General features: G+C 39.7%; 4 protein-coding genes across 6 annotated transcripts in view; 2 read left to right on the top strand and 2 right to left on the bottom strand.

The window, feature by feature from the left end:
• Positions 1 to 8,751, top strand: part of DLAT (dihydrolipoamide S-acetyltransferase) — a 29,267-nt gene extending 20,516 nt beyond the window's left edge. Inside the window, exons 11-14 of the mRNA XM_003992349.6 lie at positions 1,160 to 1,275; positions 5,388 to 5,550; positions 6,059 to 6,195; positions 6,763 to 8,751. Of these exons, the coding sequence (XP_003992398.1) occupies positions 1,160 to 1,275; positions 5,388 to 5,550; positions 6,059 to 6,195; positions 6,763 to 6,892 (546 nt within the window). The 3' untranslated portion in view covers positions 6,893 to 8,751. The remainder of the gene's footprint in view (positions 1 to 1,159; positions 1,276 to 5,387; positions 5,551 to 6,058; positions 6,196 to 6,762) is intronic.
• Positions 8,752 to 10,474: 1,723 nt separating this feature from the next.
• PIH1D2 (PIH1 domain containing 2) lies at positions 10,475 to 16,332 on the bottom strand. Of its 3 annotated transcripts, none has more exons than XM_006936625.4 (7): positions 15,914 to 16,332; positions 15,487 to 15,734; positions 14,491 to 14,693; positions 13,259 to 13,382; positions 12,651 to 12,896; positions 12,051 to 12,310; positions 10,475 to 10,828 (listed from the first exon to the last, which is right to left on the bottom strand). In XM_006936625.4, the coding sequence occupies exons 3-7, from the start codon at positions 14,665 to 14,667 to the stop codon at positions 10,694 to 10,696; spliced, it is 942 nt and encodes a 313-aa protein (XP_006936687.3). In that variant the 5' UTR covers positions 14,668 to 14,693; positions 15,487 to 15,734; positions 15,914 to 16,332; the 3' UTR covers positions 10,475 to 10,693. The 3 variants fall into 3 exon arrangements, with proteins under 3 accessions (XP_006936687.3, XP_006936686.3, XP_006936685.2); XM_006936624.4 differs by having other exon boundaries at positions 14,491 to 14,709; XM_006936623.4 differs by having other exon boundaries at positions 14,491 to 14,798.
• Positions 15,791 to 24,914, top strand: NKAPD1 (NKAP domain containing 1). Its single transcript, XM_045038292.1, is given in 7 exon segments — positions 15,791 to 15,858; positions 17,048 to 17,124; positions 18,115 to 18,215; positions 19,784 to 19,933; positions 21,454 to 21,507; positions 22,180 to 22,207; positions 22,209 to 24,914. Coding segments are annotated over 6 exon segments (882 nt in total). The 5' UTR covers positions 15,791 to 15,858; positions 17,048 to 17,055; the 3' UTR covers positions 22,689 to 24,914.
• TIMM8B (translocase of inner mitochondrial membrane 8 homolog B) lies at positions 24,826 to 26,749 on the bottom strand. The gene is made up of 2 exons (XM_003992353.4): positions 26,595 to 26,749; positions 24,826 to 25,222 (listed from the first exon to the last, which is right to left on the bottom strand). Exons 1-2 carry the CDS (start codon positions 26,721 to 26,723, stop codon positions 25,055 to 25,057), a joined length of 297 nt encoding a protein of 98 aa, XP_003992402.1. The 5' UTR covers positions 26,724 to 26,749; the 3' UTR covers positions 24,826 to 25,054.
• Between the last annotated feature and the right edge of the window lie 6 nt (positions 26,750 to 26,755).

Here is a 26,755-nt window from a genome sequence, read left to right on the forward strand (position 1 = left end):
CTGGAAGTGGTAAAGTGGACGTCTTTGTTTTGTTCTTGATCTTAAGGGGATGTAAGTCTTTTACCACTAAAGTATGATGATGATGACTATGAGCTTTTGTAGATCTGTTTTATCATCAGGTTGGGGAACTTCCTTTCTATTCCTAGTTTTTATGAAGTGGTGGTTGAATTTTGTCTGCTTTTTCTGTGTCTGTTGAGATGGTTGTATGATTTTTATCCTATATTCCATTAGGACATTATTAGATTAATTGATTTTCAGATGTTAAACCATCCTTGCATTCCTGGGACAAATCCCATTTGATCATGGTGAATGATCCTTTTCTTGTATTGCTGGATTTGGTTTGCTAGAGTTTTTTTGAGAGTTTTTGTTGTCTATATTCATAAATTATACTTGTCTGTAGTTTTGTTTTTTCTGGGTTGTTTTGTTTTTTTATTATATCTTGGTGTGGTTTTGGTATTGGATTAATATTGACCTCTAGAATGAGTGGGGAAGTGTTCCCTATTTTGGAAGAGTTTGTGAAGAATTGATACTAATTCTTCTTGAAATGTCTGACAGAATTCACCAGTTGGGGAAGCCGTCTGGATCTAGGCTGTCTTACGTGGGTAGTTTCTAAATTATCATTCAGTCTCTTTATTGTTAGCTCTAGATCTATTCAGAGGTTCTATTTCTTTTTGATTCAGTTTTGGTAGTTTTTGTCTTTCTAGGAATTTTTCTCACAGTTAGCTAATTGTGGCATATAGGTGTTCATAGTATTTCCAGTAATCTTTTTTATTCCTGTAGGGCATATAGTAATGTCCTCTACTTCATTTCTGATTTTGGGAATTTGAGTCTTCTTTTTCTCTTTGTCAGTCTGGCTAAACGTTTATCATTTTGTTGATCTTTTCAAAGAACCAACTTTTGATTTTGTTGAGATAAGTGAAAAAGGCGGCCTTTTTAATATACCATAACTTATGGGACACAGCTAAAGGAGTGCTTAGTGGGAAACTTATGGCTGAAAAGACCTACGTTAAAAAAGTTGAAACAACCAAATTTAGTTTCATTTCATCCTTTATACCTCAGGACATTTGTGTTTGCCCCTCTCACATCCCCTGCCAGGTGATATAGTTTCAGTGTTCAGGAAGAGAATTGAAGACAATACAATGGTTTCTTGTCTTTGCAGATGTTAGAAGGGAGAAGCAAAATTTCTGTCAATGACTTCATCATAAAAGCTTCAGCTTTGGCATGTTTAAAAGTTCCTGAAGCCAATTCTTCTTGGCTGGACACAGTTATAAGACAGTAAGTAAGATACTTCTGGGGAAGGTGTATATCCATCAGCAGTTTTCTTGTGGTTTCTCATGTAGAACTAGGAGTATAGGGGGTGCGGAGAAATGGAATACAGGAGGGAGATGACTTCCATAGGCAAAACAGATTAAAAGCAATGTAAAACTGTTGACGAGGTAATGTTCAGTTAGGAAGGACTACAAATTCTTGTAGTGTAGGAAAGGAAGGTAAATTTACAGATATGAATAATTAAAGTTGATAACAAACTTTAGAAAGCAAGGTTGAAATGGTTTTTATTTACCAGTTAATTCTGCTGAACTTTAATGAAGGCAAATTGAAAACAGTACCAAGAAACATATTTGTTAATATTATGTGGGGCTCCTGGGTGGCTCATTTGGTTAAGCATCTGACTTTGGCTCAGGTCATGATCTCACGGTTCGTGGGTTTCAGCTCTGCATCTCAGGAAACTAATATTGTTTCCTGAAGTGCAGAGCCTACTTCATATCCTCTGTCTCCCTGTCTCTGCCCCTCCCCTGCTTATGTGCTCTCTCTCTTAATCTCTCAAAAATAAATAAACATTTAAAAAAAAGTATATGGTAGCATGTGGCTGGCATGGTGCTGTCTTTCACATGTTGTCTCATTTTAATCCTTATGGCCACCTTATGAATTAGGGACTTTCACTTCCATTTTACAGATGAAGAAACTGAAGCTCAATGAGTTAAATAACTTTCCTTGGATTAATTTGTTAGGAAGTAGCAAAACTGTGACTGGAACCAGGATTCTGACTCCTGTGCCTAGGCTTGTACTATGTAGATTCTTTTATGTTATTATTTAATTTTTATTAAAATAAGAGTGTATACATTAGAATATTGCTCCCTGAGTGGCTCAGTTGGTTAAGCATCTGACTTTGGCTCCGGTCATGATCTCACAGTTTGTGAGTTTGAGCCCCATGCCAGGCTCTGTGCTGACAGCTCAGAACTCTCCCTCTTTCTCTACCGCTCCCCCACTTGTACTCTGTGTGTCTCTCTCTCTCTCTCAAAATAAAACATTAAAAAATTTTTTTCTTTAGAATATTGCTCCTTGGCTTACAGTGACCTACTCAACTTTTTTTTTTTTTTTTTAAATCCAAGTTAGTTAACATAATGAAAGAATGGTTTCAGGAGTAGAATTTAGTGATTCATCACTTACATATAACACCCAGTGCTCAAGCTTTGTATGGTAAAAAAAAATTTTTTTAATTTTTATTTATTTTTGAGAGAGAGTGAGTAGGGGAGGGGCAGAGAGAGGGAGACAGAGGATCCAAAGCAGGCTCTGTGCTGAGACCAGAGAGCCTCATGTGGGGCTCAGACTCACAAGTTGCGAGATCATGACCTGAGTTGAAGTTAGATGCTGAACCGACTGAGCCACCTGGGCACCCCAACCTACTCAACTTTTAATCTGAGGTCTACTCCCAAGAGGCAAATACAACTTTTAAACTGTTTTTTTTCCCCCCTAGTATTTACTTTTGTATTTCTAAAAAACATTTTTCATTTGCCTTTTATGGGTTTTTCATTTTCTTTATCAACTTATTGGTATTAAGGAAGGCTAAGATTTAGCTTTGTTGTACTTTCCGTATACACACACACACACACACATACCATTATCCTATCAAATTGATTACAGCACAAATATTGGATAAATCAGTATTCAGTATTAATATTTTTATGCCCGTAAAAATATTATTTATGACTAAGAGATGTAATATGCTGTGAATAGTGACCAGGCTGATCTTAATGGTTCCCTAAGAAGGAGCTAGTTTTCTATGTACTCACCATCAGTTCTTTCTGAAAGTTCCCAGGAGAACTCTAAGCCATTTTTCAGTCCTCTCAGATGTCACAGTAACCTACTCATGCTTTTTCCTTGGCCATCCCCCTCTGGGAGGACATCTGAGGGTCTTACTATGCCTTATAGACTATATTAGTTTCCTAGGGCTTCTGTTACAAATGACTACAAAATTGGTGGCTTAAAAGAAAAATTTATTCTCTCATAGTTCTGAAGGCCAAAAGTCTAAAAGTAAGGTGTTAGCAAGGCTGCACTCCCTCCATAGGCTCTAGGGGAGAATCTTCCCTTGTTTTTTCCGGTTTTGGTGGCTCCAGGCATTCCTTGGCTTGTGGCTGCATAACTCTAACCTCTGCCTGCATCTTCACATGGCCTTCTCCTCTGTGTCCATGTCTTCTCTTCTGTCTCTTACAAGGGTACTTGGCATTGGATTTAGGGCCCACCCAGATAATCCAGGATGATTTCATCTCAAGATCCTAATTAAATCTGCAAAGATCTTTTTTACTAAATAAGATCACATTGATAGATTCTGGGATTAAGACAAAGATGTATCTTCTAGAGAGCTGTTATGAACATATGTGTATAATTCGTTGTGTTGACCTACATTTTTATTTTTCCTGGGTTCATTCCTTGGAGTAGAATTGCTGGGTCATAGGGTAAATTAATGTTTCACATTTTAAGAGTATTTGAAGAAAACACTTCTTTGAAGAACAGATCAAGGCTACAGGGCAAGTTCTATGAATTGTTCATTGATTCCTACCAAATGCCCTTCATCTGTTTGTTTATATAGCCATTCAACAGATATTTATTGAACATGTACTGTTGGCTATATTCATCAGTGAACAAGGTGAGAAACACCATGCTTACTCGCTTAGGAGGACAGGGTAGTTAAGAAAGGAGTGTTCGTTATGTCATTCCTTGGCTAGAGCCCAGTTGTGATAGTCACACACTATCATTAGAGCACATCCTTATGTTTACAAGTGACAATCCCACTGCCCTGCCCAGCGTGGGCACTTTGAGGGCTCAGCTTGGGCACTTTGAGGGATTTGGTACCATACCATAATATTCTAAAGCTTGTGCCTAGAAATAGCTGGAGTTCTTCCTGTGAAGTTTTAACTTTTTCTCAATTGCAGAATACATCAGCACGGGCCCTTACACAGACCCCAAGGAGGCTGTGGATACAATTTGGGAGTTTGGGAACTTGGCTGAGGGGGAAAAAGTCATTCCTTTCCACTAACCTCTAACTGAAATTTGGCATTTCCTCTTACCGTAAATGTAGAGAACAAATCAAAGAGGTATTAACAGTACTTGTGCTGGTGACCAGTAAAAATCACCTATTTTCATATCACAGCTTTGTTTCAGGAGTCTTAAAAGTGGTTTTTGCTTATCACTACTTCAAAATTGTAGCAATTATTAGACCTCTTGCCTGATCTTATTAATACAGAAGCACATGTGTCACAATTTTTAAAAAATGTTTTAATGTTTATTTATTTTTTGAGAGACAGAGACAGAACTCAAGTGGGAGAGGGGCAGAGAGGGAGGGAGACAGAATCTGAAGTAGGCTCCAGGCTCTGCACTGACAGGCTGACAGCAGTGAGCCTGAGCTGGGGCTCAAACCCCTAAACCATGATATCATGACCTGAGCCGAAGTCGGAAGCTTAACCGACTGAGCCACCCAGGCACCCGCAGTTTTGTTTTTTGAATAGTTTGGTAATTGAATTTCAGTATAGTTGGGGCTTTTTGTTTGGTTGTGTTTTTTTGTTATTTGTAATTTGAGTATTTTATTTTCTGTGTTAAAAATACATACTCTGAGAAAGGACACAGATGCAAAGGTACCTGTGGCATAATACAGATTGGGAATCCTATTTTTCTGTCCTGAGACACCACCATCCTACATCCTGAGCTCTGATTCTCCCACGGTGCAGTACACTCCCTCCACTCTTCCTTCCATCTGCTCGAGCTCTGCCTGGAGGCTCAGCTCCAGCCAGTCCACTGCATCTCAAAATCCAGGGAGTTCTTTGAGTTCTTGTTTAATTCTCACTGAATGCCGGGCATTTTCCACCTGCCAGTCAAGGCAAGTGGGAGGCAGTTAGAGGTTATGTGTAACCAACCCCATTTCTTGTCCATTTGCAAAAAGTCCAAGTTAGGGAAAGGGCATAGCAAAATGTCAACACCAGAAGAGATATCTCTCTGGCTGAACAGTAGGCCAGACTGAGATAAATATCAATATTCTTGCTTAACCTGATACATAAGCTCTTAATATTGTTGATGATTATTGAAGTGTCCTTTTCTTTTTTCTTTTGCAATAGAAATCATGTAGTCGATATCAGTGTTGCAGTCAGCACTCCTGCAGGACTCATTACACCTATTGTATTTAATGCACATATAAAAGGACTGGAAGCCATTGCTAATGATGTTGTTTCTTTAGCAACCAAAGCACGAGAGGGTAAACTCCAGCCTCATGAGTTCCAGGTACAGTATTACTTATTTACCTTCTGAATGTTAAGAATTACGTTATTTTTAAGGGCAGCATAATGCTTTTATTGCATTTTCCACCTTTTGATTATGCCTTGTATTCTCATGGACACAAGGCCCTGAAAATAAAAGGTGAATAACCTATCAGAAGCTGAAAATAAGATATTTTCCAGCAATTTGCAAAAGGCACACAACTGACTTTTGTTCATATTGTAATGCTTGTATATTTTCATTAAAGTGTATTCTATTCAGGCCTTTTTCCCCACTTTCAGCTTTATTGTTGTAGTTAAATAGCAAATAAGAATTATATACATTTAGGTTGCACAACTTGATGTTGTGATATGTGTATTCATGCGCTTACCATTTTCCTTTCCTTTTTTTTTTTAATGGTAGTTCATAGGCCTTTCTTAAAGATGATCTTAAGGTCTTTTCATGTAACATTTTGTCTTTTTTTGTATGTTGAGAAGCAATTAACATGATCTATTTTTAATCTCTTTTCTTCTAGGGTGGTACTTTTACAATATCTAATTTAGGGATGTTTGGAATTAAGAACTTCTCTGCTATTATTAACCCACCTCAAGCATGTATTTTGGCGATTGGTGCTTCAGAGGATAGACTGGTTCCAGCAGATAATGAAAAAGGGTAAGTACCAAAATAAAGAGGGAGTTGTAAGCTCATTTTCATTCCATTATACCTGTTTTTGAGTCTCAGTTTTATAATTATTGGCATAGCCTGTTGGAGCTTCAGGTAGAGTCAGATACAAGTCTAGAATGAAGTTTCTCAGAGCAGCAATTCTTCTTTTACTAAATGCAGTTAATCCTATATGAGATGGGAAGGCTGAGTTATCACAGGTCAGGGATCAGCGTACGTTTTTGTGGAGCCGGGTTGTAAATCTTTTAGGTTTTCTGAGTCATATGGTCTCTGTTGCAAATACTCTGACATGGTAGTGTGAAAGCAGACAGAAGCACTACGTAAATGCATTTGGCGGGATTTGGTCTGTGAGCTGTAGTTTGCCAACCCATGCTCCAGATGGCTGTTTGGTCTGTCAAGCTGGAGGTTGAGCTAGAGGTGTATAGTACATAACGAGTAAGTGGAAAATAATAGTATCTGGTTGGAATTACAGGGTAGGAGTTGGCATTTGGGCTGGTTACTGGCTAAAAATTAGCAGTTGCTTTCAGAATACCTAATAATGTTTTTATCTTTTTCTAGATTTGATGTGGCTAGCATGATGTCTGTTACACTCAGTTGTGACCATCGGGTTGTGGATGGAGCAGTTGGAGCCCAGTGGCTTGCTGAGTTTAGAAAGTACCTTGAAAAACCTATCACCATGTTGTTATAATTAACCCAAGAATTTCTAGACTCTCCCAGGTCACATTGGTTCATTCTTATCAAGATACAAATATGTTATTATGCAAGTGGTTCTTTTTATTTTGAGTTAACCAGTTATTTTTGATTCTGTCCAGATAAGTTATTTGTAATGGGCATTACTGAATTTTTTAAAATGCCAATTACACCTACATATTGTACACATTTAATAAACACCAGATTTTGAGCTGTGTATTCGTAGTCAAGAGAACATGTGGCCTAGCCCTTTGGTGAGAAGTACTTCCATTGGGAAATGCAGAGGTAGAATTGTGGTTCCCTACTGAAACAGATACATAAAAGTAATCTGGATGAAACCTTGAGGTTTTGAAATTTAATTGCCTCATGTTTTGCTTCATTTGAGGGAAAGAGAAGTCAAGGAAAGAGAGAAGTCCTTTCTCTTAGGGAAAGGGTTTGAATTAAAGATTGATTTTGGAATTTAACCCTGTTACATGATCTTGGTTTATCGTGGATGGGAAGGGTAGAGAACTTTAAGGAAAATAAGTGACATTTTAAAAGTTAACATTTTCTTACACTTCTGCAACTGAGTGTTCTTTGTTTATTTTTCTATGAATTCCAAAATGGTTGTTTTCACCTCTTAAGATGGAAGATATAAATATAAACCAGCTACTTGGTATAAATGAGAATTTGTGTGGGTATTTATTTAAACAACTTACATGTGTAATTCTGAGAGCAGAATTTACAATTAACTCCAAATAAAAGAATATGCTTATAGAATTTAACAGAGAGAAGTTGTGAAAGTAGAATTCTTCCTCCATGATTAACTGGTGGTTACTGACAAATGAACTTAATTGCCAGAATCTGTTACTCAAATAATATTGGAAAATTATATCAAGTAACTATGGAATAGTGTACATATGTAAAATATGGTTTCTAGTGAGATGTGTGCCAAAGTCCATTTATCACCAAGACCTGTCTGAAAAGAAGAGGGAAGAGATATACTGGTAAGCAGTTGGGAGTGCTGAAAGGTTAGAAGCCAAGTGGTCACTTCTACTTGGATAAAGTAAGAAATGTTCAGTGTGTACAAAAAAAAGTGTTCTGTGTTTTTCCACCCAGTGTTGTCTCGTGTACAATATGAAAGTCCTAAAATCCTATTGGAGAGAAAAAAAAAATTGTTTAGGTTGCTTGCTACCCGATCAGCCTAAACATTTTTTTTTTCCATTTTGTTATGATTTGCCTTTCTTCTTGTGGGGGGGAAGAGTAGGAGGTGATATTCAGGATAATAAAAATGAACTGGGAACATTATCACAATTCCAGACTTTCTATTGAATTGATGTGTTTTAATAAATATTTAGAATTGTTTATGATAATTTAAAATCAATCTGATCAGTGTTTTCTTGTGTATATGTGGAACAATCCCCGAAATTTAGGTCTTTCGGTGTTGAATTTATTTCTAAATGTTCTTTGTTACATGGTGCACAAGTAACACTGCATATATTCCAGAAATATTTCCCTTGCTGTATTATTATGAAAACAATTCATTAATCTGATTTTTCAGTAATTAGTAATGTTAGCTTGAATTGAAGATTATGCAGAAGGAACAAGTTTATCACAAGGGACCATCAGTATGAGGCACATCTGGTTCAAATACATGAAACTTCAAAGATAATTCATTCTTGGCAAATGCTTATGGCTCTATTGTTCCCTTGAAAGAAAAATAAAAGGTTGTCTTCTCATAAGAATTACTGAGTTAAAAATTAATCTGAGCTATAACCTAAATCTGGACTCAGTCTATTTCTCTTACCAGAATTGAAAGAAAAAAAGTTAAAAGTTTTGGTTGAAATTATTTAAAAATTAAACTATATGTTTTCAATGCGTCTTGTCTAATTTTTGATCTGTTGGTAATTATTTTTCACATTAAATGATTAAGGCCAGGGATAGCTATGTATGTGTACACTCTTAATAGCAACGCATTTTAAGCATACAGTATTGGTAAAATAAAGGACTGAGTTTAGCAGAATATAATCTAACACTTCAAGCTCAAGGAGTTCTAAAGCACCTCGTGGTGGGGTGCAGCACATAGCAAGGTGAAAGCATAGTCTGGCCCTGTTAGATAGTTGACACCGATCCTGAGGTTTGTGATTGAAGTTACAGGAACCCCAGGCCTGGTCTGAAAAAAAAGTTACCCAGCTGGAGAGATGATATGGAAAGGTAAGGTGGGAAGCATTCCAACTTTTTTTGAAGGATGGAAGTATAATAGGTGTGTTAACTTTAGGACATCATATTATACAGCTCTAGAAAATTTTCAGACAGTAAATTATCCTATTGCTGGGAGAATTCAAATCCAACCAGGTTTAGGAGAATTATATTTGTTTTTAAATATCACGGTATCAACTGTTAATATTACATATACTATATTCGTGTTTTTATTAAATTTATTTTTGAGAGCGAGCAGGGGAGGGGAAGAAACAGAGGGGACGGAGAGAGACTTCTAAGCAGGCTCTGCACTGTCAGCACAGAGCCCCATATGGGGCTTGAACACACAAACTGAGCTTATGAACTGAGCCAAAACCAAGAGATGGACACTTAACCTACTGAGCCACCCAGGTGCCCTGACACTTTATTAGTGTGTAAAGTTAAAAAGCTTTAGAGGCGCCTGGCTGGTTCAGTCAGAAGAGCATGTGACTCTTGTTCTTGTGAGTTCAAGCCCCACGTTGGGTGTAGAGATTACTAAGAAAAATACTTATAAATAAATAAATAAAAAGCTTTAAAATTAACCAGGACTTTAAAGACCTTATGTTGAACTAGAAACTTACAAGGAAGATGTATTTATACAAGATGATCAAGGATGTTTAAAGTTTGATGTGAACATTGTTGGGCTATAAATTGGAAAGTTGGTATCTTTGTGTTGAACAACCATCTGACAACTTAGATGCATGGAAGTTGAGAAACACATCACTTCTGCCTTAAAATCATTTTTTATGTTTATTTATTTGGGGACAAAGGGGCAGAGAGAGGGAGAAAGAGAATCCCAAGCAGGCTCTGCATTATCAGTGCAGATCTCCTGAACCGTGAGATCATGACCTGAGCCAAAATCCAGTCGGATGCTTAACCGGCTGAGCCACCTAGGTGCCGCTTAAAATTATCTTCTTAGGAGAAAGGCACATGTCCCGAAGTCAGCTCCTTTTTCTTAAGGTTAGATTATTTTGCGTCTTAGGTGCAGTAACACCCAGCTACTGTTACTGCATCACTGTATCCAAGACAAGTCCTTTTGATGTTAAAAGGTCTGAGTAGCTTGCACTCCTACCATCAGGGCTATTTTATAGAAGTACAGAGGTTCACAGAAGCATAGGTTTGCATATTTTTACATTGGCCCTGTATCTTTATAGCTGGAGGAACTGCTTCAGTTCTTGGTAATAAAAATTTTACATAGTCTGGGATTTCTTCCTGATGCAAACATTTACTAGAGACCAGAAAAACAAGGAGACCAGAATTTCAACCAGTAAACCAGGAATTCTCACAATTTACTTGGAAACAGGATTTTCCTAAATGACAAGTTTGTTACTTTTAAGACCATTAGAAATAGCTTCAAAACAAGTATAGCAATACTGTTTTAATAGTTTCTGCTTCTAGCCAAGTGTGAGGGGAGTTAAAAAAAGTATAAACATGATGAGAAAATCTCATTTCATCCAAAAGAACTCTTAGGAAACATGAAACCAGTATTGAAGATAAACCACTACCTCTTCACCCATAATGAAGGTCCTATCCTTCACATGCCTGTAGCACTGAAAACCCAAAAGGAGATGATGCTCTTGACTTATACCAGTGGCATTATGATGATTAATGTAGCTTTCTCTTTGATAAATTTTGCTGTAGTCATTTCAGTATCCACAGATTCTGGAAGATTCAGATATAATCTGTACTTCTCAGGGACCTCAATCAATAAGTCATCCTAAGAATAACAAAGATGAAAATAGAAAGGATTTCTTGGTTAAAATATGTGTTACTGGGGATTATTCCCAGTTATTCATACCTTTCCCATAAAATGAGGATCCCATTTACTGCCATGTGACTTGGCAATAAACTGTAAAGTTGCTGTTGTAGCTCCCTGAGGTTTTGGGATTATTTGTTATTGCTCCTCAATACATCAAAAGTTCACTGCTATGGTGCCATAAAACAGCTGTTGCTGTCCCCAGATTATGTGGCATTGACTTTGTGACTGACCAGGAAACAGCAAGGAAAATTTATCAGCGATAGGAAAAACGGTGATCCAGGTTTGATAAAGGCCTTAGTAAAACTATCACAATAATTTGAAAGACAAGTAACGTGTACCTGGTTTGTGTCCTTAGGTAAAGAAGTGTGAAAATAGAATGTTGGTAGCATGCATTAGTCTTACTGCCTACATTTAATAAGCTACTACAAAAAGAGATGAGCTGAGAAAAGAATTTCCCAGTTTGTAAGTAGGATTAAAAGAGAATATACAGGGGCACCTGGGTGGCTCAGTCGGTTAAGCCTCCGACTTCAGCTCAGGTCACGATCTCACGGTCCGTGAGTTCGAGCCCCGAGTCGGGCTCTGGGCTGATGGCTCAGAGCCTGGAGCCTGCTTCTGATTCTGTGTCTCCCTCTCTCTCTGCCCCTCCCCCGTTCATGCTCTGTCTCTCTCTGTCTCAAAAATAAATAAACGTTAAAAAAAAAAAAAAGAGAGAGAATATACAGAGCCCAGGAATTCTACAACGTCAGGACTGAGAAATAGGACTAAGTTTTATTTTCAACCAATTATTTCTCTTGTTAGAGGATTATACATCCTTGCCATTTGAATTCCTGTGAGAATATTCTTACTAGCCCTATTGATGTAGGATTTGGCCTTGTGACCTGAGTTTGGCCAACAGAATGTGGAGTAAAAGTGATATATTCTATGTCTGAGAGAAAGTTTTAGGAGCCATTGCATGAGTTACCCATTTGTATTTTCCCTCTTCCATGAGAATGGCATGTCTCAGATGGGACCTACCCCTTCACCTGTATCTTGAAATGTGCAAGACCCTGGAGCAGAGGCCTAGGTGACATGTAAGCTGAGTAAACTGCTGTAAACCACTGAGATTGTGCAGTTTGTTACTAGAGTGTATTATAGTAAATGTTGACTGACACAAATTTATAGTATTACTTACTTGACTTACCTCAGAAACACTAAGGTCACAGAGAGATGCGGAATTAATACCAGGTAATTCAACTTTTATTTCAATTTTCAGAGGTTTCTCATTCTGATCAGCCACAATTTTTAATTCATAGGCTGGTTCCTTCATCTCTACCTGGCTCTCTGTACTGGAAATCTCCTCTATCAGACACCTTGTTTTGCTTGAAACTTCATCTTTTGGCAATAAAAGTTGGAAGTCGTCTGGGTTGCTCACAGTACTACTTATCTGTTCAAGGGTTAGTTCTTCAGGAAAATAAAAGGCGGGGGGGGGGGGAGATGAAATTTAAAAAAATTAATCAACAACATAAAATACTATGAGCTTTAGTGTGTGTGGTGTTAGCCAAAATGACAGATAAAGCTGAAGCTAAATTAGTTTGGGAATCTTAAACCAAAGAACTTAGTTAAAAAGTTTGCAGTACTGAAAAATCTTTAAGGACATGCTAATATTTCTAATGCCCAATCTTTCTATTTTTCTATCTTAAGTTTCTCTTTTAAAATCAAGATTTCTAGTTTGCAAAATGTACACAGGATGCAAAAACAATTTTAAGTCAGTTAAATTTTCCACTTACATTTCTTAACTTACCCTTTTTCATTTTCTCTCTTAAATCTGTGGGGTCAGTTTGCATTCTCAACAGATTTTGTTTCATCCTTTGAATGCTTCCTTTTATTCTAAAGTTAGTAATGCTGTAAGAGTGTGAGAGAGTGAATTGGAGTTTTTCCTCAATGCATTTCATGGCCATCTGTATTAATTGATCTTTTTTCACTTGGTCCTTTTCTGCTGCCTGGAGAACATCAGGATTGTAGGCCACATCGATGACTGTATAAACATCTGTGTGTGTAATTCAGAGGGTGTGAAATGAAGACAACTCATTTCACTAATGGTACTATCAGTTAATTTATTAAGCCATAATCCTGATAAAACGAGAAAGTATAAAGTATTCCTGTATTTTTCAGAGGTAATCACACAGTTGCTATATACACAAATTTTCAATTAGGGCATTTCTGGGCATTTTATATGGATTATTATTAGAAAAATTGAACCACATTTATATAAATAAAAGTGCTTATTAGTTATTAACTACAACCAAATAAAATATTTTACTTATACTGCCTTTACCAAGTAAAATCTGGTACATGCTTATTCCCAATAAAGTTTTTAAAATATGCTTAATCTCCCAAAATTCTATGTACCTGATGTCTCAGACCTATCTTCTGGTCTGCCAATACTTAGAGGTACTGGATGAGTGTTTGACTGGGGAGCTGGGATCCTTTTCCACTGACACAGGTTGATGAAAAGTATTTTTTCCTTTGGTTTCTAAAAAGCAAATTTTCATATCTCAAAACCTAGTTGTTTTTTTTAATCGTAGCCTAAAGTTAACTCAGATAATTTTATGCTCTAAAATAGCCATTCTGTGTATTAAAACTGTGTTTGAGCCCTTTCACGAAGACGGCACCTAAGGCGAAGAAGGAAGCCCCTGACCCTCCCAATGCCAAGGCCAAAGTAAAGGCTTTGAAGGCCAAGAAAGCAGTACGGAAAGGCATCCAGGGGCATAAAAAAAAAGGAGATCCGCACATCACCTACATTCCAATGGCTCAAGACACCGCGTCTCCAAAGGCAACCCGAATATCCTCGTTAACAGAGCCCCCAGGAGAAACAAGCTTGACCAGTCTTTCCCCGTGACTACTGAGCCAGCCATGAAGAAAATAGAAAACAACACACTTGTGTTTGTTGGGGATGTCAAGGCCAACAAGCACCAGATCAAACAGGCTGTGAAGAAGCTCTATGACACTGACGTGGCCAAGGTCAACACTCTGATCAGGCCCGAGGGAGAAAAGAAAGCATATGTTCGACTGGCTCCTGACTATGATGCTTTGGATGCTGCCAACAAAATTGGGATCATCTAAACTGAGTCCAGCTAGCTAAATCTAAATTTTTCACCATAAAAAAAATAAAACAAAACTGTGTCTGAGAAATTGTACTTTTACCTGATTTCCTCCAAGCTACCGACTTTCCTTCAATATACAGCTGCCACTGCCAGAGGAACTGGGAGGAAGGAGGGGGCACTGATCCAAGCAGCTATTCCAGGTGAATTTGACCTTATTTCACCACTTCCTTACCTCTCAGCCAACTAAGTTCTTTTTAGGTGAAAAACCTCCAACTCTATGATTCTCTGTTAAATCATTTTACTTTTTTTTATTCTAGTAGAAAATGGCTTATTGTGAGATCTCCAAAATGTTTCCAGTGGGAACTTCCCATTCTTACTCCTTCAGCATGATCCTCCACACTGTTTCACTCTCCATTTAGAGTGGTAGTTTCCCTCGAGTTTTCTTAAAGTCGCAATAGCTAAAGGTAAGTTATTCTCTGATTATTCCAGGATTATTTCAGTCAAGACCTCCCATCCCTGGGAACCAACTCTACATACCAGGATCCTGGTTTGTAGACAGAGCCATGGTTCTGGGGCGGCACAGAGCTGTTCCCCTTCTTTCAGCTGCTGTTGAATAAACTTCTCGTAGCCCTCAGGGTTGCTTTCAGCCAGATCGTCTAGGAGGTTCCAGAACTGAGTAACTTGGGTGAGCAGACCCTTTGAGGAAGACTCCATGATTGAGGTGAATAGGCCTCTTAAGTCTGTGTAAAGATATGCCTTAAGGGGAAAAAGGTCTGTGTAGTGATTCATTTCTTCTTTTGGAGAAGGAAGAACAGGTCTTGTTTGGGTGAAGTCAGCACCTGTGTCTAACAAATTGTGGATCAGCACCACTTTTCTTTTCCTTATTCTCTAATTATCTAGCACCCCTTCTTAAAGTTCTCAGGTTGTCGTCTCAGATGTCAAGTCCTTACCTCTGCCTAGACCCTCTCAAGTGATGAGGGTAGTCATTGAAAGTCTGGATTATGGGTGATTTTCTTGTTCCAATACCTGGGTTTTGGCTGACCGGTGCCTATCCAGTCCTGAAACTGCCAGAGGTGTGTGTGGGGTGAGGGCCACAGGAGACATCCTCATAGCTTCCTCCAGCTTAGGCAAAGCTGGAGCCGGAATGCCTAGATCCCATTTTAGCTTTATCACTTAACTTAGGTGTGTGACCCTGAGCAATTAGGTTATATACATCAGTTAATTCTCCTCAAAATGACGGTAATACCTATGTCATAGGTTATTGTGAGAATTAATTAATATGGAGAAACTGGGACACTTCGTTAACACTGTATGAGAGTAATAATACACCATCTGTGTCTAGAGATCACCTCCCTTGCCCTCCTCCCCCACTGGAGAGGCGTCCCACAGCAGCCACAGAATGAGGCAAAGAGGAGGTTTGGGTTCTCCGAATACTATAGTAGGGTTAAACTATTTTTTTTCTTTTTTTAGTAGGGTTATACTAAATGGGAAGCTTAACTAAAGGACAATCACTCCAGAGGTCGGCGAACCCACCTCCTCTCTTGGTTCCTTGACAAACAGCGACACCTGTTACCAGGGTAACCAGACCGGGTCCAACATCTAATTGGGTCCGGAAAGCTCCAGGCAGAAAGGACTTTTATATCTAGTTCCGGAATCTCCTCCTTCTTGCTTTTCAGTTGAGCCCGACCCACTTCTTTTCCAGGAAGGCGCCCGCCTCCCTTCCGCACCTTTCGATCTCTAGAGGATCCTGGAAACTCTCCTTGTGAGAGTCTCCGCGTCTCCTGTTGGTGGGAAGAGTTTCTCAGGAGCACGACTTCCGGCCTGGAACGGAAGTCCGCTCCCTTGTCTCTCAGACCTCCCCCTCCCCCCTCCCCAAATCCCCGCCACGCGAGGCTGCGGCGCACGGTATGGGTGTGTTTGTGTGTGTCTGTATGGGGAGGGCGTTTGGAGGGAAGGTTACCGGGAGCTCCGTGGCCGCTGGGGGGCAGGGATCCCGGTGACAGAGATGGGGGTATTTTCTCTGACTTCCCCTTGGAAGCTTCAACCCCCCCTTCGGGCACTCTAGGTATTTCTTGGGGCCCAGTCGAGGATTGTACCCGTCCAGAGCCTCCCCATCCTTTCGGGAGAGCGAAGCCCAACCCCCGGGTCCGTCCCAGAGGAGCGTGAGCGGGGAATGCCCCGTCAACCCGGCCCTCCGGATTCCGCGCCGGCGCAGACTCCGGCCTCAGTCCGGAAAGAGATCTTCCTGTCGGTCTGGGCTGGGGGCAAGGCAACGGTGGCCTGGGCCGCGGGTGAGGGCAGAATAACCGGTGGGAAGGCTGCGTTTTCACGAAGGACTCGGGTGAAGCTGCAGAGCTGCCTTTGAGCCCTGACTCCTTGGCTTCCTGGGTCGGAGGAGATCTTGTAATGGAGTGGTTCTTCGTCTCACACTAGCAAGATGCCTGATTTCCTCAGGATCGAGGGGTGAGTGAGCGGTGGGGTGGTTGCACAAAACCGCTGCTAGCTACACACTGGATACCCTTGTCATCTGTATTTTGGAGGCTTCTGTACAAATTAGAAAGTAAAATTCTCCTGAGTGGAGAAATTTAGGGCCTCTCTGCATTTGATGTCAAATGTTGACATTTGCTGGTCCCAGATAGTCTCAAATCCAGATATTTGCTTCATGACGAACTGATTTTGGGATTCCACAGTTGATTTCTAATCTGCACCTGGTTTGCCTTGGGCAATCTGGCCTGGGGCAAGTTATGGCTTAAGGGAATTTCACCTACAAAATAAGAATGAAGATGCTTGCCTCATATAAAACATGGGATTGTGTTGAAGATTAAATAAAATGGTGCTCTTGAAAGCACATAACTTTGTGCAGTTTAAAAGAACTTCGACGTACATTTATCTCAGTTACATTCATCTTCATATTAGTGTGGTCAGACATTTTTCTTCTTTTAGTGGTAAAGGGAAAACTACCCCTTAGGACTTACTTCTGACTTCTTGTTCAGTGATCTTTTCTTTACCTCGTGCTTCCTTATAATATTGTAATAAAAGAGGAGGTAATAAAGGAAATTATTTTTATTAAGTGTTATGTCTTGATTAATTTCAGATTGAAGAATGTCCCGGGTTCCATTGGGGAAAGTCCTCCTGAGGAATGTCATCCGGCATACAGATGCTCACAATAAGGTAAGAGGTACAATCTGGTTATTCCTCAACATTTATTGAAGGCATACAGTGTGCCAAGCATTATTTTGGCAGTTTGGAGATACAAAGGTGAATAAAATCGGTAATTATAATCAATTTGATAAGTACTGTAATAGAGACATACACAAAGTGCTTCAGTGCACTGAGGAATGAATAATGAAATCTGCCTTGGGAAATAAGGAAAGGCTTCATAGAATGGGTGGTATTTGAGCTGCTGATGATATTTGAATTAGTTCTCGTTTAACAGGTTAAACTTTACCATGTGTAAAAGATCATTCCAGACAGAAGGAACATCATGTACTCACATGGCAACAAAAAGGAGCATGAAGCACTTGGGGCTTGGCAATAAACTGTGCATTCAGAAAGTAGGGAGTTGGGGGGGGGGCGGGGCCATGGGGTAGTGACGGAAGATAAAGCTTGAGTGGTAAGTTAGAGTTGGCTTGTGACGCTTTTTCCTCTAAATTATAATGAAACCATCAAAGTCTTTAATTTGTATTTGTATCTTAGATGATTAGTTAGCTGGGTAGGGGATAGATCAGATGGAGTGAAATAATAGAGACACCAGTGAGGCAATTGCAGCGCTACAGGTGAGAGATGATGAGCCGTTCGCATGAAAACAGTGACTGTAGAGATGAAGAGGAATTTAGGAGATAGAATCCCAAGAACTTGGTGACTAATTGAAACAGAAAGGATTATCATTTGATAACTGCGGCATAATTGCAAAATTAGTAAGGTGATAGGTGTGTCTGTGCAGGGTTAAAAAGTTCTCGTGTGGCTGCAGAACATTTGAGATTCACTGGGTCGGATTATTTAACCACTCTAGAAATCCTGAATTTGTTTCCCAGGTTCCTGGTTATAACCCAATCTGTAATGCAATAATTAGTGCAGAGTGTTTTGTCAGTTACTTTTCTTTGATGTAAAATGTTATTTTTAGTCATTTATTTGTATTTCTTTTCTTTAAAAAAAATGTAGATTCAGGAGGAATCAGATATGTGGAAAATAAGAGAACTGGAGAAACAGATGGAAGATGCCTACCGGGGAACCAAAAGGAAAATGTTACCCAGTAGTTCAAGGTGAAATTGCAGCTCTAAGAACCAAAATAATTCTGATCTTCTTTAGAACCATTAACTTTCACTTAAAAGCATTTTAGTACGCTATAGATGAGTTCAGTTCTGTGAATCTTTAAGCCTTCCTTCTTTCATAAATCTAGACCCACGCATAAAGATAGTGGCTATGATACATATGGCTTAATTCTTGGTACTGAATTCCAAAATTCTACCTTGAACAACTTTAAAAGTTAAGGATTTTGTGTATTCTGACCTTGCTTGGTGGCTTTTAAGATTTACTGTTGGTAACTTACAGTCACTTAAGCTATCATTCACTCCTTTCCTCTGTTAGTCTTAGATTCTCTGTGAGCCTTTTCTTTACCCCATCTCCTTGTTGTGTTCACCAAGTCACACAGCCTTTCACATTACCTTCTAAATAGTTTCAGTGTTGAGTATAAAGGATAATACAGGCTTAGTTGTCTTATCTATGGAGGTATAGGAATGTCTGAGTATTGGGAACATCTCTTGGGCTTCATATGCCTGTTAGTGTAGAGCTGTGTATATGAAAAATGACTATACTAATAATGCTAATTTCTAAAGCCACCCAGGGAAACAATATATGAGATATTTAAGGAGAGTGAGTGTGCCTGCGGAGTACTCAGGCTTTGGAGTACATACAGCTCAGGATTGGCTGTATGTGAAGGACTTTAAGCAAGAAAGTATTTGGGGTCTCCAAGGTAAAGAAGGCATGGTCTCAATATAAAAATAAATATCTTTGCAGATATTTGCAGATAAAATGTTTCCTTTCTAAAGATGGTCCTTTGAGAATTTAGAAGTTAGTGCAGATGATGGTTTGTCTTGTATTGCTTGTTCAATTCCAAGAGGCATTTCCAGGAAGAAAATACTATTTTTAGAGTGAATTATTAATACCTGTCATGGTCTAATAAATCTTTAAATCATAATCTCTTTAGGGGCAGGATTCTGATTGTCTCATTTGCTATTACATTCCTAGCAGCTAGAACTGTGCCTAGCATATAGGCGGCCCTTAAACATTTTTGATAATTAGTTAGCTTGCGGAGTGACTTGTTAGTGGACCTTGTAAGCACAGGCTGTGTCAGTGGTTCTCAACTGGTTTTCTACCCCAGCATCCTCATGGGTTAGGCCTTGTTCCTACTGTTACTACGACCTCAGTGCAGAAGGTTGCTGGTTTTCCAGGAAGGGAAAACCTTCCCTGGAGATTCTGAAATCTCCAGAGTAGTTGGAAATTGTCACCAGCTGTGATTATTCTCAGCATCCTTCTTTGCATGCCCTCCTACTTGAGAATCAGTGAGCGAGCTACAGCATGCCATAGTCCATAAGTCATTTTTGTCTGTATTCTGCAATAGGATGGGTAGTAACGGTCAGATTTTCCCTGGATAAGTGTACAGACTTAGACAGTAGAACAGATCATGACTTTTTACATTTTTTTTTTTAATACTAATTATCAGGTGGTTGTTTTCCCCTTAGCTTGTTCAGTGGGTTTTGTGTATGACATTCCATAAAGGAACCTTGCAGATTGCTTCCAAATATAAAAGTTCTTCTGTGTTTCCTTATAGCCGGATGCGTAGTGATGGTTTTGATGAAGAAAGTCAAAGAGACTATTGGAGGCCAAAGACTGAAATTTCTGGGGCACTGGAAGATGACTTTCTTAAGGCTAAATCCTGGAATAAGAAGTTATATGATTATGAAGCTAATATGCCAGACAGGTTTGTAACTAAATTCTTGTGACCATTAATGATATCTGACTTGAGAGTATATACTTTTAAAAATTAATTATCCCTACAAAAACTTGCACACAAATGTTCATAGCATAATTATCATAATGGCTCCAAAGTGGAAACCCAAATGTCTGTCAACTGATGAAGGGATAAACAAAATATGGTACAGTAGTCCCCACCTTTATCCATGAGGATATGTTCTGAGACCCCCAGTGGTTGCCTAAAACCGTGAGTAGTACTGAACCGTATATATACTATGTTTTTTCCTATACATACATACTTATGATAAAGTTAATTTCTTTTTCTAGTTTTTAAATATTTGTTTTTCAGAGAGAGAGTGAGCACGAGCAGGGGAGGGGCAGAGAGGCAGGGCAGAGGATCTGAAATGGGCTCTGTGCTGACAGCAGAGAGCCCGACCCCAGGCTCAAACTCACACACCATGAGATCATGACCTGAGCTGAAGTCGGATGCTTAACCGACTGAGCCACCTAGGTGCCCCTGATGAAGTTTAATTTCTAAATTGGAGACAGTAAGAGCTTTACAATAACTAAAAATAGAACAATTGTAACAATGTACTGTAATAAAATTTATGTGAATGTGGTCTGTCAAATATTTTATTAATACTGTATTCATCATTCTTCTTGTGATGATGTGAGATGATAAAATGCCTATGTGATGAGATGAAGTGAGGGGAATGATGTAGGCATTTTGATGTAGCGTTAGGCTGCTGCTGACCTCTGACAATATGACAGAAGGAGGGCGATCTGCTTCCAGAAAGCAAAACTGAAGATAAGGGGGGACTAATGTGATGTTCTTTGACGGTGAAAGGAATAAAGTACTGATATACTGTAACATGGATGAAGCTTGGAAACAGGTGGAAAAAACCAGACACAAAAGGCCACTTATTACATGATTCTATTTATATGGTATGTCCAGAATCAGCAAATCCATAGAGACAGAAAGTAGATTCGTGGTTGCCATGGGCTACAGGAGAGGGAGGAATGGAGAGTTAGTGCTAGAGGATGGAGTTCCTTTTTGGGTGATGAGAGTGTTCTGAAATTAGATAGTGGTGACGGTTGCACAACTCTGAATATACTAAAAGCCACTGAATTGTACACTTCAAAAGAGTGAATTTTATGGTATAGGAATTACATCTTAGTAAAATTGCTCTGTAAAAAACAATTGTCCCAACATAGACCGCATTATCTTAAGAGTTGTTTTTGGAGAAGTATTTCACAGCTAAAGAGCAGAGTAAAAGAGTTCTTGAGAATGGCAAGTTCTCTTACAAATGGACAAAAGAATCCTTTGTGTCTAAAATGATAGTGTGCAGTACAGAAAATGTAGCCAGTTAAGTTACTGAGCTTGAAGATGGGGTTGGCTCTATGGTGTTTTCTTTGTTTTGTGTGCCTGTCTGTGTATGCGTGCACTCGTAAGTCTAATTTTTTTTTAACTTAAAGAAATGTATGTATTGCCTTAATAATACATATAATATCTGTGTCATCTTACAGATGGGGTCACAGCGGTTACAAAGAGTTATACCCTGAAGAATTTGAAACAGACAGGTAAGGCAAATAGGCTTACTGAAAAAAAAGTTAGAAACCCAGTGAACCAATACCAAGTAATACTATTCCAAATCTGAACTATAAATTGGGTTCCTAATTTTATTTATTTATTTTAAAAATGTTTTTTATTTATTTTTGAGACAGAGAGAGCATTAGCAGGGGAAGGGTAGAGAGAGAGGGAGACACAGAATCTGAAGCAGGCTCCAGGCTCTGAGCTGTCTGCACAGAGCCCGACTCGGGGCTTGAACTCACGGACCATGAGATCATGACCTGAACCAAGTCGGATACTTAACCAACTGAGCCACCCAGGTGCCGTGGGTTCCTAATTTTATAAAGGAGATAACATTTGCCATTAAAAATGTAACCAGAAAATAATAGGCAATTTAGTTTGGAGATACTTGGTATTTTGCCGTTTCCTGATTGATGTTCTGCATATACATAGCATTTAGGTTCTTCTACATAGTATTCCATACAGTAACTCAAGGTGACAGATGAGAATTTAAGAAAACAAAATGAGAAAACAAAAAGAGTGATAGTCTCATAGTAACCCTATGTCAAAGCTCTTATTTAAAATTCAGATGTTAACCCCAACTTTCTATCTAGAGTGTAGAATACTAAAATATTAATAGACTTTTTATTTCCTATAGTAAAGCAGTTTCTCTTTTTTATTAGTAGTGACCAGCAAGATATTACCAATGGAAAAAAAAACATCTCCCCAAGTAAAATCATCTACCCACGAGTCTCACAAACACAAGAAGTCAAAGAAATCCCACAAAAAAAAGCAGAAAAAAAAGTCACACAAAAAACAGAAGAAAAGCAAAAAGGAAGCCACAGATGTAACAGCAGATTCCTCAAGCGAGTTTTCAGAAGAAACGGGGGCTTCTAGTACCGGGAAAAGGAAACAGCCACATAAGCGCAAGAAAAAATCCAGGAAAAAGTCGCTCAAGAAACCTGCTTTATTCTTGGATGCAGAAAGTGATACTTCCCAGTCCGATGATTCCGCATCCAGCAGTTCTGAGGAAGGCGAGGAAAGAGACACTAAGAAAACCAAAAGGAAAAAGAGAGAGAAAAAAGTCCATATCCCTGTAGTTAACAATGAAATACAGGAGAGGACAAACAAACGCACAAATTGGAAAGTGGCTACAGATGAAAGGTCTGCAGAGAGTTCAGAGGATGACTAAATGAGAAAGAAACATTCTTCATTTGCCCATCTGACTGGTTACTTGCAGCTCTGTCACCTTGGGGTTTTGCCAGTGACTCTATTGCCCAGCACAGGGGCCGTGAGGTCAGAGCTGTCCTGTGCCATCTATATATGTTCTGACAGACTTGTCTTGTTTTGGCCTGTTAAACTTGATCCTCTTACTGTTAATAGGGAATCTGGTATTTTGTTATGAAGTTTTCTCGAAGAGATTATTTTTTGCAATTAATCACATTTAGGGTAGAGTGCATATACAGCAAATTAAAGGACCCAGAAAGCTGAACCCAATAATGACCTGGGTACACCAATTGGAATGTTGAATCTGGGGAAGGGCAAGGGTTGGGATCAAGAGGTGGATTGGAACCAGTGCTGTGTAGAATGCTGTAAGGGAACATCGTGTTGCTATCTTTATATAGCAGGTGCCAGGACTTAACTTTTTGTGTCTTCAGCCTTGGTGCTTTGATCTTTCTGTATTTGGCCCCTTAGATATGGTCCAGTTTATTTAATGAGAAAAAATGTATAAGAACAAGATATTTTTCCTTCATAACATCCATAGACCGCTGTTATGAGACTAGGGTTTTTTGGTCAAATTTCTCTGCTGGACAGGGTCTGTGGCTACACTCAGTATACCCCTAAACATGGTAATTGGATAGTAAATGGTTTTCTACTTCCTTTGTTGTCTATTGCCTAAATGGCCTTGTGTTCAAAATTCTTTCTTCGGTTGTCTTAATCCTCAACCAAATGGGATAAAGTTAGGAATTGGTTATGCTGTTTAATGGTGCTCTGAACAGGATTCAGGGTTGCAACTGCCATTTAAATGTTATCTTCCTTGTTCATTTCTAAATCTATTAATGAACTTTAGATTTTCCCTGAAGTTATGTTGAATCAGTTCCAAAATGAAACAGGCTTCTCAGGGATGCACCCACTTCTTCCCAGTCAGCCTTCTGATTAAAGCACCAAGCAGAGACCGTATTATTTCCCTTTGCTCTATACTGTGATCCCTACTGTTCTTTTTTTTTTTTCCTACTGTTAATTCTTAAAAAAAACCAAAATATCACTGAAAAAAAGCTGGTAGAACACAGGTGAGTTTTTTCATTATCACGGAATGTCAAGTGACATTGTTTTTCCTGGTTGTCACTTCATCAGCTGAGTAGAAAACTTGAAAACCCAGACTTTTGGTCTTGGTTCTGCCACTAACTAGTTATGAGGTCTGAACAGGTAAGTTAACCTTCCTGGCCTTACCTTCCCCATGTAGAATACAGAAATACTTCATGGTAGCATGACAGTGTAAGACACCAGCAATAGAATAGAACTATAACAACATTCCATGAGGTGGTAATACTTTGTGGTTCTAACTACAAAATTTGTTCTTTCCAGAACAGATTTCTAATAAAGTGCTTAGTCACAAAATACATGGTTGGCTAGAGGTTCTCATCCCTTGATTATAAGCAGGTGCTACCTTTGAGGATATTTACTTGAAACATTAATACTTTGGTACTCAACTGTCATTGTTCCATGGCGTATATTTTTACCTTTGGGATTAGTGGGGGCCCACGGGTGGGAGGGCAGGACGTCTGTAATTACTACCTCTTAACCTAAAGCAATTGTTTTGTTCTTGAAGTAAGTGAAATCTTTGTTGGAAGGAGTCTTCATGTATTTTTTTGAAGCATTGTTTCTGTGCTGTAAAAGTATTGATTTTAGCACAGACTCAGGAAGATGGGCCAGTGGAACAAGGCATCTCCAGGAAGTTGGTTCTGTTTTGGGCTTGACCTTCCCTTTCTCCCATACTAGCAGGCCTATTTCTATCCCAAGAATACACATCTTGCCTGTTTTGTTTTTTTTGGTTGTTTTTTTTTTTTGCCATGTTTACCTTTTCTTGGTCATGTATAAGCAATAAAGCTGTTTTCTGTTCTTCACCCTTCTCAACCCCAATTTCTCTTCTATACCTTAGGCTAAGGTTTTGATGGTTCTTCTAGCCCCCTTAATTAGTGGTTTAGGATGGCCCTTCAAAACCCAAGATCTCATTTGCACTACTGGTCTTGGAACACACTTGTTTCTAGTGTTCCTGCCCATCAGAGATCTCTATATTAAATCCTAAAATGGGGTTAAAAAAAAAAGAGTTGGAGAATTCACATTTATTGAGCAACTGTTGTGATACAACATGGAATTTCTGAATTCCAAATAAATAAATTTCACTTTTTGAACATTTGATCTGTGACTTTTTAGCACCAACAGGCTTGGTAACAGCCTCAAGTTCACCTGACAATGGGCTGCCGACCTTCCCCCAGTGGCCCATCAATCTGCTCTAACAAGTCCTTTGTTTCTTCTGTCATTCTCCCAAGGGATGGCTTATTGTCCTCCTTTCTGTACAATCTGGGCAAAGCGACTGGTGATAGCAAGAGTAGTGTCAATGAAGCGGTCCACACAGCTAGAGAGGCAGTTTTCAGTGCGAGAGTCTAGGCGATTCCCTGGCTTCTCCACACATTTATCCCAGCATAGCTCCATGAAGTGATGCACCTAAGAAGAAAGAAAATAACCACTGATGTCTGCATATAGGTCTAACTCTGCCAACTTTATTTCCTTCCCATTCTTCTCATTTTCTATCACCTGATGGAATCATTCAATCAACAAACCATGGGCTCCCCTCTTTCCTCACTTCATAACTTGTCACCAGTATGGCCCAGATCCTTGTCCTTACCGTTGCAATAATCCTTTATTCTCTCCATTACTGTTTTTCTCTTTAGTGATTAAAAATTACTTTCCATCACGTCACCCCTGTGTTTGCTTAATGCATCAGTTCCTCTCAGCCACTCGGGGCACTCCCGTATTTAACCACTAACCTGTTGTGCTTCCATGAAGTACATGCATAGCATACTCGACCCTTAATATTCCTGGAATGCCCTCCCTAAAGATTTTTCCCATTCTTCAACACAGTTCAAATTTTTACCTCCTTGAAGGCCACGGTCTATTTTTTACAACTGTGTTAAGTCCTTAATCAGATTGTAAGTTTTCAGGCAGGGTGAGTATCTTTTATCTTCCCAATTAGCTCCAGTGTAAGCTGGAAAGGTATGGTACCAATGAATGTCCCCCAAACCACTGCATTCATCTCACTCCAAATCTATCCCTTACAGAGCAGTTCTTTAACCATTTACTGAGGGCGTCCTTTTTGGGATGCTGAGTACTCAGTCAATACTGTCTGCGGTCCTAAAGTGTGACTGTCCTCTCAGTCTGAGACGTGGTTAAGCAATAAGCCATACTGGGAGTGGTCCTGCTGCTAGTAAGCGACCACGCCGGGTTTCAAACGGTGGCGAAAGGGCTCCAAAACACTTGTTCTTAACTACAGTCCACACTGACTACTTCAGAGTCCACCTTTCTCCATTAATGTTCTACTACTTTGTCGTTTTCAAATACGTTATCGCATATGGTCTCTACAATCCAGTGAGGCAGCAGGCGACTGCAAAACCAGGACCCATATGGGTGGGTGTCTTGCCTAGAGGTACGTGGCCTGTAAGGGGCAGAGGCAGGATCAGAACCCCGACCTTCCGAATGCCAAGCCCAGAGAGCTCGCCGCCAAACTAGTTTCCGGTGACCTTGGCGTCGCCCGAACCTTTCTCCTCTGCTTTACACTTTCTCTTTCCCCCACGCCGGGTTTGCCGAACAGGCACCCGAGCACTACTGGTCACCAGGGCCTGGAGGGCCATGCTCATTTCTTTTCCGAGAAGAACCGGGCGCAGCAAGAACGAGCATTGGGCAGCCTCCCCGTAGCGAAGTGGCAGAGCTCTGCTAGTTTTTTTCTAGCGGCAGTCACTTCGCGGGCTGAGTATAGAGCCTGAAAAGTCAACCTGAGCCTCAGCCTCTTTTCTCTCCACCGCGGTCCTTGTCCTCGCACCTGTGCCGTGAACTGCGCTTTCTGCTGTTCGGCTGCCACCAGGCGCTGCAACTCCGCTTCGTCCGCCTCACCCAGCTCCGCCATCGTCCACCTCGAACTCCCGGCCTTCTTACAAGCGTGTGTGCGCATGCGCGGCGGACGCGCGCCAGCTCCCGACTTCC

This window comes from Felis catus, chromosome D1 (genome assembly GCF_018350175.1).
Source record: "Felis catus isolate Fca126 chromosome D1, F.catus_Fca126_mat1.0, whole genome shotgun sequence".
In the NCBI taxonomy this organism is placed as follows: Eukaryota; Metazoa; Chordata; class Mammalia; order Carnivora; family Felidae; genus Felis; species Felis catus.